Source organism: Schistocerca nitens, chromosome 4 (assembly GCF_023898315.1).
Source record: "Schistocerca nitens isolate TAMUIC-IGC-003100 chromosome 4, iqSchNite1.1, whole genome shotgun sequence".
NCBI classification, from domain to species: domain Eukaryota; kingdom Metazoa; phylum Arthropoda; class Insecta; order Orthoptera; family Acrididae; genus Schistocerca; species Schistocerca nitens.
Genome location: NC_064617.1, coordinates 441,249,728 through 441,268,840, shown reverse-complemented (window position 1 = coordinate 441,268,840; position 19,113 = coordinate 441,249,728). Strand labels below are relative to the sequence as shown.

At 40.3% G+C, this 19,113-nt stretch overlaps 1 protein-coding gene across 1 annotated transcript; it reads left to right on the top strand.

Annotated features, from left to right (window-relative positions):
- The first annotated feature begins 618 nt into the window (after positions 1–618).
- LOC126253475 (uncharacterized) lies at positions 619–17,707 on the top strand. The gene is made up of 2 exons (XM_049954833.1): positions 619–2,003; positions 17,317–17,707. The coding sequence occupies exon 1, from the start codon at positions 650–652 to the stop codon at positions 1,718–1,720; it is 1,071 nt and encodes a 356-aa protein (XP_049810790.1). The 5' UTR covers positions 619–649; the 3' UTR covers positions 1,721–2,003; positions 17,317–17,707.
- The last annotated feature ends 1,406 nt before the right edge of the window (positions 17,708–19,113 follow it).

Below are 19,113 nucleotides of genomic sequence, written 5' to 3'. Positions count from 1 at the left end.
AAGCGTATAAGTTATTCTGCATATTCCTCCGATCTCAACATCCCCCGCGTTAACTGCCAGTTTTTGCATCACCTCAAGTAGATGTCACCATATCAGTGTATTTTATTGCGGTTTAATTTGCTTGACGTCTTGCGTGATCTATTGCCTCTGTTGATTCGACGTTCAATGCAACGGAAACAGCCATCCACTGTAGCATTGCCATTATTCTCGTGCTACAAACAACATGATACATTCGTAGAAACAAAGATGCATGAATACCTTTAGCGTTGGAGACTTTCTGAACAGCTGTGCGAGTCAACTTCTTCAAGGTCCAACACGTCACCCTATTGGAGATGTATAGACAGGGTGTTACAAAAAGGTACGGACAAACTTTCAGGAAACATTCCTCACACACAAATAGAGAAAAGATGTTATGTGGACATGTGTCCGGAAACGCTTAATTTCCATGTTAGAGCTCATTTTAGTTTCGTCAGTATGTACTGTACTTCCTCGATTCACGGCCAGTTGGCCCGACTGAAGGAAGGTAATGTTGACTTCGGTGCTTGTGTTGACATGCGACTCATTGCTCTACAGTACTAGCATCAAGCATATCAGTACGTAGCATCAACAGGTTAGTGTTCATAAAGAACGTGGTTTTGCAGTCAGTGCAATGTTTACAAATGCGGAGTTGGCTGATGCCCATTTGATGTATGGATTAGCACGGGGCAATAGCCGTGGCGCGGTACGTTTGTATCGAGACAGATTTCCAGAACGAAGGTGTCCCGACAGGAAGACGTTCGAAGCAATTGATCGGCGTCTTAGGGAGCACGGAACATTCCAGCCTATGACTCGCGACTGGGGAAGACCTAGAACGACGAGGACACCTGCAATGGACGAGGCAATTATTCGTGCAGTTGACGATAACCCTAATGCCAGCGTCAGAGAAGTTGCTGCTGTACAAGATAACGTTGACCACGTCACTGTATGGAGAGTGCTACGGGAGAACCAGTTGTTTCCGTACCATGTACAGCGTGTGCAGGCACTATCGGCAGCTGATTGGCCTCCACGGGTACACTTCTGCGAATGGTTCATCCAACAATGTGTCAATCCTCATTTCAGTGCAAATGTTCTCTTTACGGATGAGGCTTCATTCCAACGTGATCAAATTGTAAATTTTCACAATCAACATGTGTGGTCTGACGAGAATCCGCACGCAATTGTGCAATCACGTCATCAACACAGATTTTCTGTGAACGTTTGGGCAGGCATTGTAGGTGAAGTCTTGATTGGGCCCCATGTTCTTCCACCTACGCTCAATGAAGCACGTTATCATGATTTCATACGGGATACTCTACCTGTGCTGCTAGAACATATGCCTTTACAAGTACGACACAACATGTGGTTCATGCACGATGGAGCTGCTGCACATTTCAGTCGAAGTGTTGGTACGCTTCTCAATAACAGATTCGGTGACCGATGGATTGGTAGAGGCGGACCAATTCCATGGCGTCCACGCTCTCCTGACCTCAACCATCTTAACTTTCATTTATGGGGGCATTTGAAAGCTCTTGTCTACGCAACCCCGCTACCAAATGTAGAGACTCTTCGTGCTCGTATTGTGGACGGCTGTGATACAATACACCATTCTCCAGGGCTGCATCAGCGCATCAGGGATTCCATGCGACGGAGGGTGGATGCATGTATCCTTGCTAATGGAGGACATTTTGAACATTTCCTGTAACAAAGTGTTTGAAGTCACGCTGATACGTTCTGTTGCTGTGTGTTTCCATTCCATGATTAATGTGATTTGAAGAGAAGTAATAAAATGAGCTGTAACATGGAAAGTAAGCATTTCCGGGCACATGTCCACATAACATATTTTCTTTCTTTGTGTGTGAGGAATGTTTCCTGAACGTTTGGCCGTACCTTTTTGTAACACCCTGTGTAACCCACATTCAGCGAGTGTTACACATAGACCAGCTCCAACCTTCAAGAAAGTGGTACACGCTAACTAAACATGAAGGGTGAGTTGACGCCTCTTAACCTTTGCTAGACTTCATTGTGAAGTGTACATCAGTATGTACATTTTATAGAAACTATGTCACATATGTTCATACTGAGATATCCAAGATTAGCGCGTAGAAAATTTATCAACCTTAATCCTTAGTCTCTAAATTACTTTATCTTAGAGACTCATCAGTAAAACTTGTTCATGATTGGTCATGATATATTCTAAATTCTCCTATCAAGTTCTGACAAACAGTTTATTACGAGACAATTTTACGTGTTCTTCAAGCGCCTTTTTCGTTGTCGTCCGTGTTTGCTCCAATCTGTTAGGTTGTAGTAATACGCTGCAGCAAATCATAAGAGGCAGCTACGTTTACAGAGGAGCTACAACGTTTTTGTATCTTCCTAACAAACCAAACCCCATAAAGTCTGAAATCACTTTTCCTCTTGATCATTTTAGTACACGGATCATATATATTTCAGTCAAAGTTTTGTTCATGAACTATTTCTTCATTGCTTAAACATTCTCTGAAGCAGGCACACTACTTTGTCAGTACTAACTTTTGATATGACAGGCAATCAGATTCATACTCCACACATTAGGCGAACAAACGAAAGTAACGAATCAGTTCACGGAGCACTTTGCAATCTCTGTCAATAATTACTCCTGAATAGTTAGTCTTTACATGTTTCGTATCAGGAATGATATCTTTTATAGCCGGCTCTTATACGATGTCGTAAGTTATGTGGAAGCAATTCCAGTGTCTTCACTCGTACAGGATGTTCTCACAGAGTTTTGTTAGGGTATCACAACAACTTTCAAGAGCAGCTATAAGGAATTCTGAAAATCACATGGAACTGATATCTCGAGTATGAGATTTTTTTAAATATTACTCTCTTCAATCCACGCATAGTGCCGTAACAACGGCGCCTTCATGTTTCCACGTATACAGTTCTAATGAATAATAAAGCCGTATTTTATGTATATATCTTATTTTTAATTCTTAATAAGTACATAAAAAAATCAATATATCTAACTATAAACCCGGCCGGGGTGGCCGAGCGGTTCTAGGCGCTACAGTCTGGAACCGCGCTACCGCTACGGTGGCAGGTTCGAATCCTGCCTCGCGCATGGCTGTGTGTGATGTTCTAAGGTTAGTTAGGTTTAAGTAGCTGTAAGTTCTAGGGGACTGATGACCTCAGACTTAAGTTCCATAGTGCTCAGAGCCATCTAACTATAAACGTTCTCAAGCCATTGCTTTATTTTTCTTATTATCCCAAGTTTAAGAATTGCAAGCTGAGCCGAACTCTCGTATTCGTAGCAAAATACCTATGGTACACCCCAGAGCGAATAACTTCTACTAGCTTTTGGTTGGCCATAAGATGCTGTTATGACGCATGGGTAACATATGCTATCAGAGGGACGTACACTTGGATATACAGGAGATACAGGGAGTGGACTAAAATATGGAAAAACCACCAGAAATACATGCTTGGACCTAAATGCAGATACTAATCAAGCGTACAGGTTGCGCTGTTTTGTTTGACCACGAGCGGTAGTTGCATAATGTCCTCAGAACGACGTAAATGTGTGATAGGGATGAAAACCGTGTTCTGTGTAGTGCTTTGTAACCTCCCCACAAAATTTAAAATAAATAATATATGATCCTAATTTAACCTCCCCACAAAATTCATTCTGATTTAATCTAAGCTCAAAATTCATTCACATTTAGCGTAACCTCAAAACAGAATAAAATTCCGTAACCTCTCAACAGTAAATTATAATTACGTTGTTCACATTCAGTGTACCGTTCGAATAAAAAAATGATTCAGTAACCTGGTAATAAAACAATGTAACTAACCTGTCAATTAAATTGTCACTCACTTATGACATTTCAATAATTCACTGTGAATTTAACCTTGTAAATTTTGGACGACAGCAGTGCTGCGTCATGGCCCTGAAAGATCATTCTGAATAAAAAAGAAAAAAATTCTTACCTCCATGAAGTCGCCGGATATATCTGCTCTTACAATAAATTTTCCGGCACAGCTCTGTGCAATGCTGGCCGACCTATCTGTCATTTATGAAAGGAAGCAACTGATTTTTCTATTGCAATAATCGGGATGATCATGGATGGGAGAAATTAGTAAATTCTTTAAATTGAAATGAATGGTTGTTAAAAGTTACTTTTTATGAGAAAGATTATTATTACGAGATTTTTAAAACATTTACATGGCACTTACATTAATACTCAGGCACCGACATCGCTGCACCGCGACCGGGCCAGCCAACACGATACACCATACCAGACCAGAGCAGACTCCCGACTAGCAACAACTTACTGCTACAGCTACACAGTTCCTACTGCAGTCAACACTGCTCTCTGGTCAGAGATTTTCTTATACCTTGCATATTGCAGGAGCAATACACCTCTTACAGCTTAACGACAGAAAATCTGTGGCTTAAGGTAGCTGAAGTGTTTCCTGTTTCAACAGATATCTATCGAAGATTTATGCAGCGTACAGGGAAAGCAGGAAAACATCATCCGATAAGCCATAATGCGGACGAAAGTGTGTGCTAAATGTCCGTGACGGACGGTCATTGAAGAGGATTGTGAGGAAAAATAAGAGGGAGACAGCTGCAAAGGTCTCTGCAGAACTACATGTCGCACTCTCGAGCTCTGTCAGAACCGAAGAAACACGAAGGGAGCTCCATAAGCATGGAATTGAAGGGTGAGCTGCAATTCCAGAAATACTCATCAGAGATGCAAGTGCACGTAACAGGAAAACGTGGTGCTCTAGCCGTAAAAACCTGGACTTTATGGCAATGGAAGAGGGTCATTTGGATGGATGAGTATCACATTGTCTTCAACTACTGGTCGCGTTTAGTGTCCGTGAGTGAACCAAGACGACAGAGCTACAGTTCACACAGTTCGCATCGACCATTACTACTTTTGAGAGCATGAGGTTGAACAAGATATTTTTCTGACCTAGTTAGGCATGTGGTCGACCTTCAATCATGGTATTTTACCATCCTGGCAGGGTCGCCATTCTCTAACATTCTGCGTGGTGTCTGTCTATTGTATGTCGTGTCTCCCTACCACTTTCATGCAACGATGCTCTGAGCGTGATTTTTAGGGAATTTATTAGTTTGAACCTGGGACCTGTTGCTGGTAAGGAGACGCCAGACCACACATGACATGTAGAGTTCAGAAGAGTTCAGTGAGACTAGCGATGATATAACCAAATACTTAATGATTTCAGCGTCAGCTCCACTGCACTCCCTGTAAAAGAATCTTAATACTAACTAAATTTAGTGGAAGGGGTTCAAGGCTTCCCTATTTTTAGTTATCTGGTAAAATAACGTCGAAAAAACAGTTAAGTTTACCATTGGAAATTTTATTCTACTCACAAAACATTGTTTATAAATTGCACTATTGATAAAATGAAATTTTTTAATACAGGATGATAAAAACCAAATGTGTTCAACAAAAATGTGAATGAATATTCCCTGAATGGGTTTCCAAGTTCTACAATGGAGCGAAGGATGACCTATGCCATATCACATCTATAATCTAGGTTTAAATTAAGTTTCACAAAAGAGAAAAAATGGTCTACAGTGACCCTCAATTATCTTTAATTACTTATCTAACTTGTCGTAAAGTACAGTGGCTGATGTGGCTTCTCAATAATTATATAACAGAAAAATCATCGCGTTTCAGATTTTTGCTTCACGTAGCAAATGTGAATACTATGAGCTTTAATTGACGGTCGACACTAGTATTACGCAAAACGGGGATGTAACAGATGAGACTTCTGCAGTTCTGAGTGAAGCCTTATGCGCTCAAAAATTCGGCATTGCGTGCGTTCATTACCTTGTCGTTGGTTATGCAGCGTCAGAGGGCGGCGGGCGACGCAGCTCCATACAGCTCGCGGTCTCGGAAGCAACTCTCCTAACTTCTCCTTACTACAATATACTGAGGTTGGTTTAAAAAAAAAAAACTATCTGACTGTGTTTTCATTTGACCAATCAGGGTCTCAATGTTAACCTTAAGCTCCGCCTACAAAAATTCTGTCTATCCAATGAGAAACGCTATACTTTTCGTGGTGGGGCAATGTTTTTAAAGTTTGCAACGTAACAGAGACGCGAAAAAGTCTCATGCCAAAACTTGCAGCTGGTGTGGCCCTTTTAGTGTTATCGTAAGATCTATACTGTTCTTCTGGAGGGCTCAATCTTTTAACATGGGCTGGGGGGTGGTCCTGGCGGTTCCTTTTCGTGGTGGGGCAATGTTTTTAACGTTTGCAATGTAACAGAGATGCGAAAAAGTCTCACGCTAAAACTTGCGGCTGGTGTGGCCCTTTTAGTGTTATCGTAAGATCTATTCTGTTCTTCTGGAGGGCTCTAGCTTTTAACATGGGCTGGGGGGTGGTCCTGGCGGTTTGCTGGAGGCGTGGGTGTCCGTCCCTTTTCGTAGGGCCTTCTAGCTTAACACTGTTCTGCTCTCGGCTTCTGTTCTCGTTTCTCCCCTCGGAACTGCATCTGTCTCACGGTGGGAAGGTATGACATGAATTTAGGCATTCTTGTGTTAGTCTGTGGTATTCCATTTGCTCACTCGTTACTCGTATTACTTTGGTTACTTTAATGTCACGATTTATTCGGAGATATTTGCACTGAAGTGATTGAATTGTTGTCTAAGTCAGTCAAAAATTATTCCTTTATCTAAATTTTGTTGCCTACTGTTCAGCCACGTTATTCTGGCTCTATGCTAGTTTGTATTACTAATTTATATTTTTATATTCTCTCACATTATTCATAAAAATATGTTTATATTGACAAGAGAAGAATATTTTATGCTATTATTATTATTATTAATTTTTAATTATTTTCTTTCTTTATTTAAGTGTGAAGTTTGTTTTTTAAGAAGTTTGTTATCGAAAGTGAGGAGTCTTTCGCATCGATTTTCTTAGATATGTTTTTTTATAAATGTAGTAATTAAGTAAAATCTATTCCTAACACATTTTCTAAATATCATGTACAAGTAAAATGTTTTTGTTTCTAGACACTCATTTCAACATTGTTACACTAACAAATAAGAATTATTTCCAAGAACTGCTTTGACAAGGAAATATACATACACAAGTATTGAGATATTATCCTAACAAATGGTACAAATGTTAAAAAAAAGGGAAAACATCCAACAAGATAATTTTTTTATTCTTTGTTTTTATAAGGAGAAAATAAGTAAAATATAGTTATTATTTTATTTTTATGAGGAGAAAATAAGTGGCTTATAGTTTTAGTGTTTATTATGCCTTACTTTTGTTCTTTATATAATGTCCATTTCAGAACTAATGACTTACTTTTGTCGATAGTCTTTTTTTTACTTAAGTCCATAGTCAATGATTGTTATTTTGTAGTTTATTAGCTGTCTGGTATGCTTAACTTATTTAGTTTTTCACACATTTCTTTTGCACAATTCCTACATCACATAATTTTATTTCACACGTTCACACAATCCTATGACTGTTTAAGCATGAGGTTGGCGAATGTTTTTGCACGAAGGTGATGGACTTGAGCGAGATGGATGTGGGCAAGTATTTGATGTACAGATTCGTTCATCATTCCTTGTTGGCTTTGCAAGTGTGTGTTGCTGTTGTGGAGGTCCCATAATGGAATGGAGCTGTGAGTGCAGAATCTCGTGGTTTACTGGCTTTGTATGTGTAAAAGTCATCGTCATGTGTCGCTGAAAGCGGTCGTTTTTCGTTGTAATACTTTGCAGACAACTATTTTAGAATAGGATAGGGTTTTGAGAAGGTATGTCGTCTATTCTTCACCCATCTTCTTTCTTGGTCTCAATCTTGCGAATCTTCAACTTCTGTTCTTCCTATTTTTTCTCTGCTTCTTACTTGCTTCTTGGTTCTTCTCTGGCCAGGATATGGAAATATTTATTGATAACTAGTCGCTTTGAAGTTCTCCTCTTAGTAACAGTTTGATAAATTGTTTGGGCGTGTCATTTTTACTTTGTGGAAGTTTTCTTCAGTTTTGTCCATCAGTGTGCTGTTTAATAGCAGTAGTGTGACTTTTACACATATTTTTTTGCCAGTGGTAGCTTGCCAAAGCGGTCTTCTCGTCGGGCCGTTTTTTGCTCACTCCGCTGAGTCAGGGCTTTCCAAGACCCTCTTGGCCTTCTGTGTTCCACCACTCTATGGTTCCGTGTTCTGTCCCAGCAGGGTTCCGCCACTCTGTGGTTCAGCAGATTTACTGCCCACTTCGGCTACAAGAGCCCTCTGTTGGTCTCGCTGTCCTTTCCCTTCTCTCGACGCTTCTGCCTTGTAGGAATCGTGTCTTGCTAATTACGTCCTTTTCTTTCTTGATACTTCTTGCGTTGCAACTTGTGGGTCATTGCATCTGGTCTTTTCTGGAGTTTTTACAATGGTTCTTACAAAAAGTTTTACTTATAATCATCTAACATATGTCTAGCACCTACATTGTTTTATGCCTTTTTAAAAAGCTTTACAAATTTCGGCGCCCTTTCCATGCTACAATTCTAAGATATTTTGAGTCTTAGCTTCTACAAGAATCCTCAAATTCGTTTTTTATTTTTGTGTAGTGTCATGGTGTATAGCATTTTAGTATTTCATGCTGTTAGACTATCTACGTTTTATCCCTTCACCTTAACCTATGGTACTATTGGTGTTATTTTTGTTTTTGTTTCTATTGAAACTAATTTCTTTTTCCCACCTTCCTCTCTCTTCATTCTTCTTTCTCCTGACGATCTTATCTGCAACATAATCTTGAAATATTGTGCTGATTATTTACCAGTAATAAAATTAATCTTCAAACTTTTTGATATGGCTCACATGGTGAAGTCCTAAGGTTTTGCCTGTTTTTGGGTTCATTAGTTCCACAGCATTATCATGAGCAATTCGGCTAATTATGGCAGGTCCTTTGTATGCAGCATAAAACTTACGTATTTTGTGTTTCTGTTTGCTGGAGAGATGGTGTGTTTTTACAAATACTTTCTGGCCTACTGAGAATGTTCTTTTAATTGCTGTTCTATCTCCTCTTTCTTTTCTTTTAATGGCTGCCTTTCTGATGTTGGAGAGTGCTGTTGCTATGACTTGTTTGTGCTGTCTACTTGGTGCAATAGGAAATCTAACATTTTCTCTGGTTATGTTTGGGGGTTTAATATTTTTAAGTACAGTAACTGGAGGTAGTAGTGTAGTGCTATGTGGCATTTCATTTATTACTTCTTGAAAATCTTTAAGGTATATATCCCAAGTGTTGTGTCTTTTGCCTGCATATAATCGGCATAAAGTGCCTATGTCCTTCATAGATAGTTCTGCTGGATTTACGCTAGGTTTGTACTTAGATGAGTAGATGGGTTTTATTTTGTGTTGTTTTAACGTGTTCTGCCATTGCACTGATTTGTATTGTGGGCCATTATCCGAAATTATTCGTTTCACTCGACCTACTTGTCTGAGAAAATATTGTCTAAATGCTTTACTTATAGTAAGAACTGTTGCCCGTTTTAATGGTGTCAAGGTAACATATTTAGCAGTAAGTTCCAAAACGACAAATATGAAAATATATCCATTTTTTGTGCGTGGGAGGGGCCCCATCAAATCTGTTGCAGCTATTTGTTTTGATTTTTTAGGGATTATTGGAAACTTAGGTGGTTTGGTTTGGAAAGTGACGTTTTTAGGCCTCATATATTTTTTTGCATTTGACTAATACTGTTCTAATTCGTCTTTCCATATTAGGAAAATGGCTTGTTTGTTTTATTTTTAAAAAGCATTTCTTTGGTCCAAAGTGGCCATTACTTAAATGTGTATACCATATGTACTTATTAATTAGTTCATCTGGGATATAAATTAACCGTTCATTCGTTGCAACATTTCGTCTAAAAAATAAAACATTGTTTTTTACGAGACAGTGCTGTCGAATGTCTGGAAAATCCTTACTTCTCCACTTGTGTTTGATTCCTAGTATTTCGGGATCCTTGTCCTGTTCTTTGCCTATGTTTTTCAATGCTGTCGTAATGTAGTTTTCGAAAGGTACTTGTTTCATATAGTACATTGTAAACTGGTCTTCTGCTGCTTCCAAACCTATGTTATTGGATGCACCCTGTGGACATCGCGATAAAGCATCTGCTAATACATTCGCTGGTCCTGGTATGTGTGTAATAGTGAAGTCAAATTCTTGTAGTATTAACATCCATCTGGCTAACCTCCCATGAGTTAGTTCGGCGGATAACAGAAATTCTAATGCTTTGTGGTCAGTGTATACTTTTGTTTTTCTTCCGGATAGGAAGTATCGAAAACGTTGGAAGCCCCATACAATGGCCAACGCTTCCAGCTCCGTGAGTGAATAGTTTTTCTCGCGTTTTGTGAGTACCCGACTGGCAAATGCAATTGTTCTATATGATCTTAGCCCTGTCTGTTCGTATTCTTGGAATAAAACAACTCCTAAACCTGTTTTCGCGCTATCAGTGGCCATACAAAAATTTTGTGTTAGATCAGGATGTGCTAAAATCGGTGCTGTTGTTAGTGCGTTTTTCACTTTTAAAAATTCTTCATTGGCTTGTTGGTCCCATAGCCATGGCGTGTTTTTTCCAGTCAATGCACATAGGCGTGGTGTTGCGAGAGAGTCGATCCAAATAATTTTTTTTATAGAATCCGGTTGGCACTCTGAATGGTTTGTGCTGTTTTACTTCAAACTTGTACTGAAAGTGTTTAATACTGCCAGTCTTAGGTAAAATACCTCTGCTTTATCTCGTAAAATACCCTCTAATTCTCTTTTACTGTGTTCCAAAATACCTTGAACTTCTTGCAATTTTTCGTCGATTTCTTTATGGACTTCTAACATGAGTTGAGGCGATTCCCCCTTTTGTGCATACCATTCTAATTCTTCATCCTCTTTGTCTTGCATCATTCTTAATTGTTTGTTTATAACTGGTATTTCTTCTAATTTTAGCTTTTGCTCAAAGAGAAGTGTGACATTTCCGAATGTTACGCTACCTTTCCCCTTATCTATTACCGTTCGTCTCTCATTTAAAAAATCTGCACCTATAATCAAATTTACAGTTATGAAACTTCCTGGCAGATTAAAACCGTGTGCCAGACCGAGACTCGAACTCGGGACCTTTGACTTTCGCGGGCAAGTGCTCTACCAGCTGAGCTACCCAAGCACGACTCACGCCCCGTCCTCACAGCTTTACTTCTCCCAGTACCTCGTCTCCTACCTTCCAAACTTTACAGAAGATCTCCTGCGAACCTTGCAGAACTAGCACTCCTGAAAGGAAGGATATGCGGAGACATGGCTTAGCCACAGCCTAGGGGATGTTTCTAGAATGAAATTTTCACTCTACATATCAGCGCACACTCCGCTGTAGAGTGAAAATTTCATTCTAGAAACATCCCCCAGGCTGTGGCTAAGCCATGGCTCCGCATTATCCTTTCTTTCAGGAGTGCTAGTTCTGCAAGCTTCGCAGGAGAGCTTCTGTAAAGTTTGGAAGGTAGGAGACTAGGTACTGGCAGAAGTAAAGCTGTGAGGACTGGGCGTGAGTCGTGCTTGGGTAGCTCAGTTGGTAGAGCACTTGCCCGCGAAAGGCAAAGGTCCCGAGTGCGAGTCTCGGTCTGGCACACAGTTTTAATCTGCCAGGAAGTTTCATATCAGCGCACACTCCGCTGTAGAGTGAAAATTTTATTCTAGGTAAATCTAGTTAGTTTAGGTATAATCACGAAGTTGGCTTCGATCTTTTGACCTTGACACGAAAGAGTTAACCTTGTTTTTCTCGTAACTTCCGCAGCATTGTTTCTAATAGGACCTCTTACTTTAATCTTACGTGTTTTCAGAACTGGCAATTCCTGATTGGCATTACACTTCATGAATAAATTTTCTGAGATCGCAGTCAGTTCACTTCCGCTATCAATTACAATATTGACTGGGATATGCTTTACCATGGCCTTCAAAATTGGTTGAATTTGAAAGGGTTGGTTCTGTTCTTCTTCTTCTTGCATCAACGAATCCTCCACTGAATCATACATGAGTCTTTTCAGGAATTTCCCTTGTGAATTCAAACTTTCTGTAGGATAAGCTTCGACTGCTACTTCTCTCTCTTTTATTTCCTCTTCTCTATTTCTTCCTTCATTTACGCTTTCTTCAACATCCTCTACTTTTTCCTCATCCTCGTCTATCTTCTCCTTCTTGGTCGCTACTTCCACATAATCGCTGGGTTCTGTGCACACTAGTAACTTATTTTCAACTTCTGGCGACTGTGCATTATCCTCATTGAATTCGCTTTCCCTGGTTTCCATCTCAAATAGCTCTGCAATACTCATTACTTCGTCCTTTCCTCCTACATTCGTTGTGCATGCCTCTGGTAATTCATCTTCCTCGTCCGTATTCTCCCAATTAATTTCGTCCCAACACGATGTTGTTATTTTCCTGTCTTCGTTTTCATCTGGTCCTTGAGGATTTGTTTCTTCCTTCTTCTCTTCTCGTGATAAGATTTTTACTTCTCTGTTCAAGGTGCTGCAATTGTCCTGGGTCGGTGCGTCATTCTCTTTGGCATGGGCGCTTAGCTGCCAATTCCAACGTTTTTCGGGGTTTGGTGGTCTTACCTCCACCTCTTCTATCTTTATTCTCTTTCCTCGCTCCGCTTGTTGATAATTTGTCGGTCTATTGGCGCTCCAATACCCGTTCCGATTGTCGTTATTCCCTCTGTAATAGTTGTTGCCGTTCCTGGGTGAATTATAGCTATTGCCATATTCTCTTCTAAATCCATAACCGGTTCTTTGATGAAATCTATTGTCGTTTCTTGGTGCGAAGTTATCACGTGGTTCGTAATTATTGTTTCTTCGTACTGTGTCTTGTGGATTCCACTGCTTTTTGCTCTCTTTTTCACGTGCGCTTCGTCTTTTTCTTGCGTCATCTTCCGAAAATATGAACTCTAGTTCCCTTAGAATACCTTTAAATGCTTCGACGTCATTGCCTCCGCGACCTACTAATGATTGCTGGTATTTCAATGGTAACTTCATCGCGCATAATTTAATCAACTCTCCGTCACTGTATGGTACATCTAAGCATTGATTTTTCTTTGCCATTAATTCGAAAAATTTCACGGGACTCTTCTCTCCTGAATTTTCAAAATATGGGTTCTGTAATAATTCGTACTTTACTCTGTTCTGTGCTTCGCTGGACCAATATCGTGAGAGAAATTTCTCTGTAATCTTCGTACGATTGGCATGTCGCTGCAACATTTTGAATGGTTTCTGCGACTGTTCCTGACATGTGTGTACATATAAAGTCTAATTTGTGTGCTAGCGTCCAGTGTTCTGGTAATCCTACTCGGAATTGATCAATAAAAGTTCGTGGATGTAATGAGTTTCCTTCTCGAAAGTGTTGAAATTTTCTGACTGTGAGGAAATGATCGTTGTCGTACTTCGTCATAGCTCCATATGAAATTCGCGATTCTTCGCCACTTTTGTTTTTGATCATTTCTCCCGTCGTTCTTTCCGGTTGTGGTAGATCCATTAGATATTGACCACTGTAACTTTCGCGTACCCTTGCGTAGTATCGTTGGAGTGGTATGCAATAATTTTCTTCCATCGGTTGTGAACGTGTAGCTGAATGCATTGCGCTGTACTCTTCGCGACCTGGCTTTCCATTGTCATGTCTTGGTTCTGTATCTTGTCTGGCTAACCTTGCCGCTTCATAGCACGATCCAAACTGTCTTGACACATACATTTGTGGTGCTGCATGTGTTTGTGGTGCCGTTTGTTCCTCAAGAATTTCGAGACGTGTTTGTTGCAGTGCAGGCTGTCTGCTTTCACGTACGTTATTTTCCGCCTGTAATTGGAATCGAAAAAGCATGATATCCTCGTTAATTGCTTGTTTTTCCGGTGCTGTTACAGATACGGATGTGGTTGCAGACTCAGTGCTTGTTCGATCTTGTTCGCTACGCTCTTCAATGGTTTGTAACAACTCTGTTCGCAATTTCTAAAATTGTTGCTTCGTTTGCGCTTCTATTTTGGCTATGCGGTTATCATATCTTTTCAGCGCTGCTTTTGTCATACGTTTGCGTAACACACTGTTTTCAACAATTTCACGCGCTGCACCTGCTACTTGTCTAGTAATTACGTTTATCTGTTTCTCTAGTTTCTTGACTTCTCCCTGTGTGTTGTTACGTAATGTTTTGATCTCGTCCTGAGTGTCATTACGCAATGTTTGTACGTCCGCTTGTACCTTGTCAATGTCTGCTCTCAATTGATTGTGACCTGTTACTAAGTTTCCTATCACTTCTCGAGATTCTTTTGCCTCGTCTTCAATATGAATTAGGTGTAACTGAATTTTTTTGTTTTGTTCTTTAATCTCAATTTGTCTCGTGATTTCTGCAATTTGGTTCGTCGTTTCTGCATTCTGAATTTTAATTTGGTTCGCAATTTCTTTATTTTGTCTTGTCATGGTTTCCGTCATTAATTGTAATAATTCTGCCAGACTGGTGGGTCCTATTGCGTTTTCTTCCGATATCCTACGCTCTGTGTTTTCGCCCAAGTGTTGGTTTGCAACCGATTGCATTGAACTGTGCGGTGACACGTTTCTGCTCGAATTCCTTGTACTCTGTGGTGAGGGAGCTCTGATTACTTGTACTATGGGTTCTACGCATTCAAGACGCAAGTTAGAATATTCATCGTCTGTCTCTCTACTTCCCTGCTCCTCTCTCGCATGCTAACCTAGGTTTTCTGTGCCTTGGCGTAAATTATCCTCGTTATGGTGCGTTATCTATCCTATTTGTCGCGATACTGCATCATCTGTTGTACTGTCTTCTATTCTCTGTCCATCTTCATGTTGGGTCTCTACCTCAGTTCGGTCAACGTCTCGATCTCCCATTGCTAATCTTTCCGAATCCCTTATTTTCTGTTTTAAAAGCAATTCACGCGCCCTATTTCGCGTCAACATGCGCTCATACGATCTCACGCAAACTTTTTGCACACACGACTTGACTTCACTTACTTGTTGGGTCAGAACCAACTTTTCAACGATGTATCCACCACCTGTGAGCTTGCATTGGAGACAAAACTTAATTCTAACAATATTAAAATTCATAACTTAATTATTCTTTGTCTCTGCTAGAATGTCTCACGTTCTATTGAATACTTGCAGCTACTGTTTTCGACTATTTAAAACTTTAGGAAAAAAAATTTTACAAACATTTTTCAACAAGATATTTTTCTGACCTAGTTAGGCATGTGGTCGACCTTCAATCATGGTATTTTACCATCCTGGCAGGGTCGCCATTCTCTAACATTCTGCGTGGTGTCTGTCTATTGTATGTCGTGTCTCCCTACCACTTTCATGCAACGATGCTCTGAGCGTGTTTTTTAGGGAATTTACTAGTTTGAACCTGGGACCTGTTGCTGGTAAGGAGACGCCAGACCACACATGACATGTAGAGTTCAGAAGAGTTCAGTGAGACTAGCGATGATATAACCAAATACTTAATGATTTCAGCGTCAGCTCCACTGCACTCCCTGTAAAAGAATCTTAATACTAACTAAATTTAGTGGAAGGGGTTCAAGGCTTCCCTATTTTTAGTTATCTGGTAAAATAACGTCGAAAAAACAGTTAAGTTTACCATTGGAAATTTTATTCTACTCACAAAACATTGTTTATAAATTGCACTATTGATAAAATGAAATTTTTTAATACAGGATGATAAAAACCAAATGTGTTCAACAAAAATGTGAATGAATATTCCCTGAATGGGTTTCCAAGTTCTACAATGGAGCGAAGGATGACCTATGCCATATCACATCTATAATCTAGGTTTAAATTAAGTTTCACAAAAGAGAAAAAATGGTCTACAGTGACCCTCAATTATCTTTAATTACTTATCTAACTTGTCGTAAAGTACAGTGGCTGATGTGGCTTCTCAATAATTATATAACAGAAAAATCATCGCGTTTCAGATTTTTACTTCACGTAGCAAATGTGAATACCATGAGCTTTAATTGACGGTCGACACTAGTATTACGCAAAACGGGGATGTAACAGATGAGACTTCTGCAGTTCTGAGTGAAGCCTTATTCGCTCAAAAATTCGGCATTGCGTGCGTTCATTACCTTGTCGTTGGTTATGCAGCGTCAGAGGGCGGCGGGCGACGCAGCTCCATACAGCTCGCGGTCTCGGAAGCAACTCTCCTAACTTCTCCTTACTACAATTTACTGAGGTTGGTTTAAAAAAAAACTATCTGACTGTGTTTTCATTTGACCAATCAGGGTCTCAATGTTAACCTTAAGCTCCGCCTACAAAAATTCTGTCTATCCAATGAGAAACGTTATACTTTTCATGGTGGGGCAATGTTTTTAAAGTTTGCAACGTAACAGAGACGCGAAAAAGTCTCACGCTAAAACTTGCAGCTGGTGTGGCCCTTTTAGTGTTATCGTAAGATCTATACTGTTCTTCTGGAGGGCTCAATCTTTTAACATGGGCTGGGGGGTAATCCTGTCGGTTACTTTTCGTGGTGGGGCAATGTTTTTAACGTTTGCAACGTAACAGAGATGCGAAAAAGTCTCACACTAAAACTTGCGGCTGGTGTGGCCCTTTTAGTGTTATAGTAAGATCTATACTGTTCTTCTGGAGGGCTCTAGCTTTTAACATGGGCTGGGGGGTGGTCCTGGCGGTTTGCTGGAGGCGTGGGTGTCTGTCCCTTATCATAGGGCCTTCTAGCTTAACACTGTTCTGCTCTCGGCTTCTGTTCTCGTTTCTCCCCTTGGAACTGCGTCTGTCTCATGGTGGGAAGGTATGACATGAATTTAGGCATTCTTGTGTTAGTCTGTGGTATTCCATTTGCTCACTCGTTACTCGTATTACTTTGGTTAATTTAGTGTCACGATTTATTCGGAGCTATGTGACATAATACTGGATTTGCTTATCATGTCAGGGTTTTCATGGAAGGTGTTGGATTTGCCTGACACCTTACAAACCCTAGTCAGCAGATATCAGTATTATTATTGAGCCTTTGTGGTCCACTCTGGAGAGAAGGTAGCGCGATCGCTATCCACCTCCAACATCATTGCCTAAACTTGGTATTATTCTACGGAAAGAATGATACAAGATTCCCTTGAAAAACATACATTCCCATTCCAGGGCGACTGAAAGCTGTTTTGAATGCCAGTGGTTTGTGTTTCCATATTTTTATCCAGACCCTTTATATGTCACCTACTAAAGCTGAATGATTCACTTCTATTTCTCCTTTTTGAGAACTGAACGTAAATGAAATTTGTATTCGGTGTATCGTGCTACTACTACTTGAACTTTTTCAGTGCTGGCGATCCTGCTTGCTCTGTGTACATTGGCAGCCCTGACATTGGCTGACCCCCAATGTCCTACTCACGACGGAGTCACGCCCAAGTACTTCCCTGACGAGTCGGACCCGAACGGCTTCTGGGAGTGCAGCAATGGCGTAGCCATTCACGAGAACTGTGCTCCAGGACTCGTCTGGAACAGCAACATCAACGCCTGTGACTGGCCTTAGGCGAACAATTGCAACACCTGAACTGTCTGCTTACATATACTGTATGTTGAATATGTTATCTAAGCTTTTGGAATATTTCTAGCGAAGATATTTCAAGACAAATCCCAATGTTTACAAACGCTGATCTTATGTAACCCAACAGTGAAGTTCATGGTGAATAAACAACAATTAAATGGTTTACAAAATGATTTAATTTAAATGCTTTTTGTACCACTGTAATGCAGTGTTGAGTGAAATGTGAGGCTTCTTTACCAATCAGAAAAGAAAATTCTGATAATTAAAAGCAATTTTAGAAGAAAACAAAAAGCTAAATTTTGCTAGAGAATGACTGCTGGAATTAGCTCCAGCTTCGCTTATTCGAATTTTCAACACTGTAATGTACTAAAGAATATGCAAGACATACATCCTCTTATCCTCGCCAACACTGTTCAAGAGAATTCCAACAACAGTTTGACAATCTGATATTTAGTTACTGTATAACAAAACAAGTGAGAGATCTACACACTCTGCACTATCGACTGACATCTTTAGAAAACTAAGCACTCACATACTGTTTGGTGATCGAAATGAAATGGTAACATGGCTTAACCATGTGATGTACCTTCATTCACAGTTATAAAGGACAAGCTCGTCTTGGCCTATTTCGTTTCGTTACCCTTCGAAAATCTCTCTCCACTTTTTGTGTGATCTGCTGATCGAGCAATAAGAGACATTCACCTTGTCACAAAAATGTTCACAGGTAGGGTGACCAGACGTCCGGATTAATCCGGACATGTCCTCCTTTTTTGCTATTTGTCCGGGGTCCGGGCGGATTTTTGCAGTGTCCGGTTTTTTCGCAACACAGTTAAATTTGCAATTCGTCCCGTTCTGTTGCTCTTTTCTTAAATACTTTAACTATTGGCACAGCCTTCGTGATAAACACGCACGAAGGCTGTTTTAGTAGGTGGCACCAGGATCGTCGATGTTATCGTTGATCTACCTACAAGCGAATGCAAATACCGATTATTTAAAATTTTCGTTCCGTATCTCCGCTTTGTATTGGCTTGGCTTGCTGTAGTGCACATGTGATTTGTAAGTAGAATTTTTAACCGAGCGAGTTACGTAAAATATTTGGCTATGCCTAAACGAAAGTGTACATTTACTGATGTCCTTTCCTGCAAATATCTGGCTTTAAGAAAGGGAGAAATGCATTTGAAGCGGAATGTAAGATATGTGGAGCTGGAACGTACGTCTCAGTGTCCAATGAAGGTAAGAAATAACTCAACAGATTAACTGTCATGGTTTTATTTCATTGTTTCATAGTCATTCAATTTATTTGTATTCGGAAGGTTAAAGTGCAGTTTACATGTCGTCAGCTGCTGCTTGAATTGTAGATGTTGGTAGTCGTGCGTTCAAATGGCTCTGAGCACTATGGGACTCAACTGCTGAGGTCATTAGTCCCCTAGAACTTAGAACTAGTTAAACCTAACTAACCTAAGGACATCACACACATCCATGCCCGAGGCAGGATTCGAACCTGCGACCGTAGCGGTCTCGCGGTTCCAGACTGCAGCGCCAGAACCGCGCGGCCACTTCGGCCGGCGGT

Excerpts from the sequence above, each read along its gene's own strand:
- LOC126253475 (XM_049954833.1), top strand. The coding sequence starts at position 650 with ATGTTTACAAATGCGGAGTTGGCTGATGCCCATTTGATGTATGGATTA.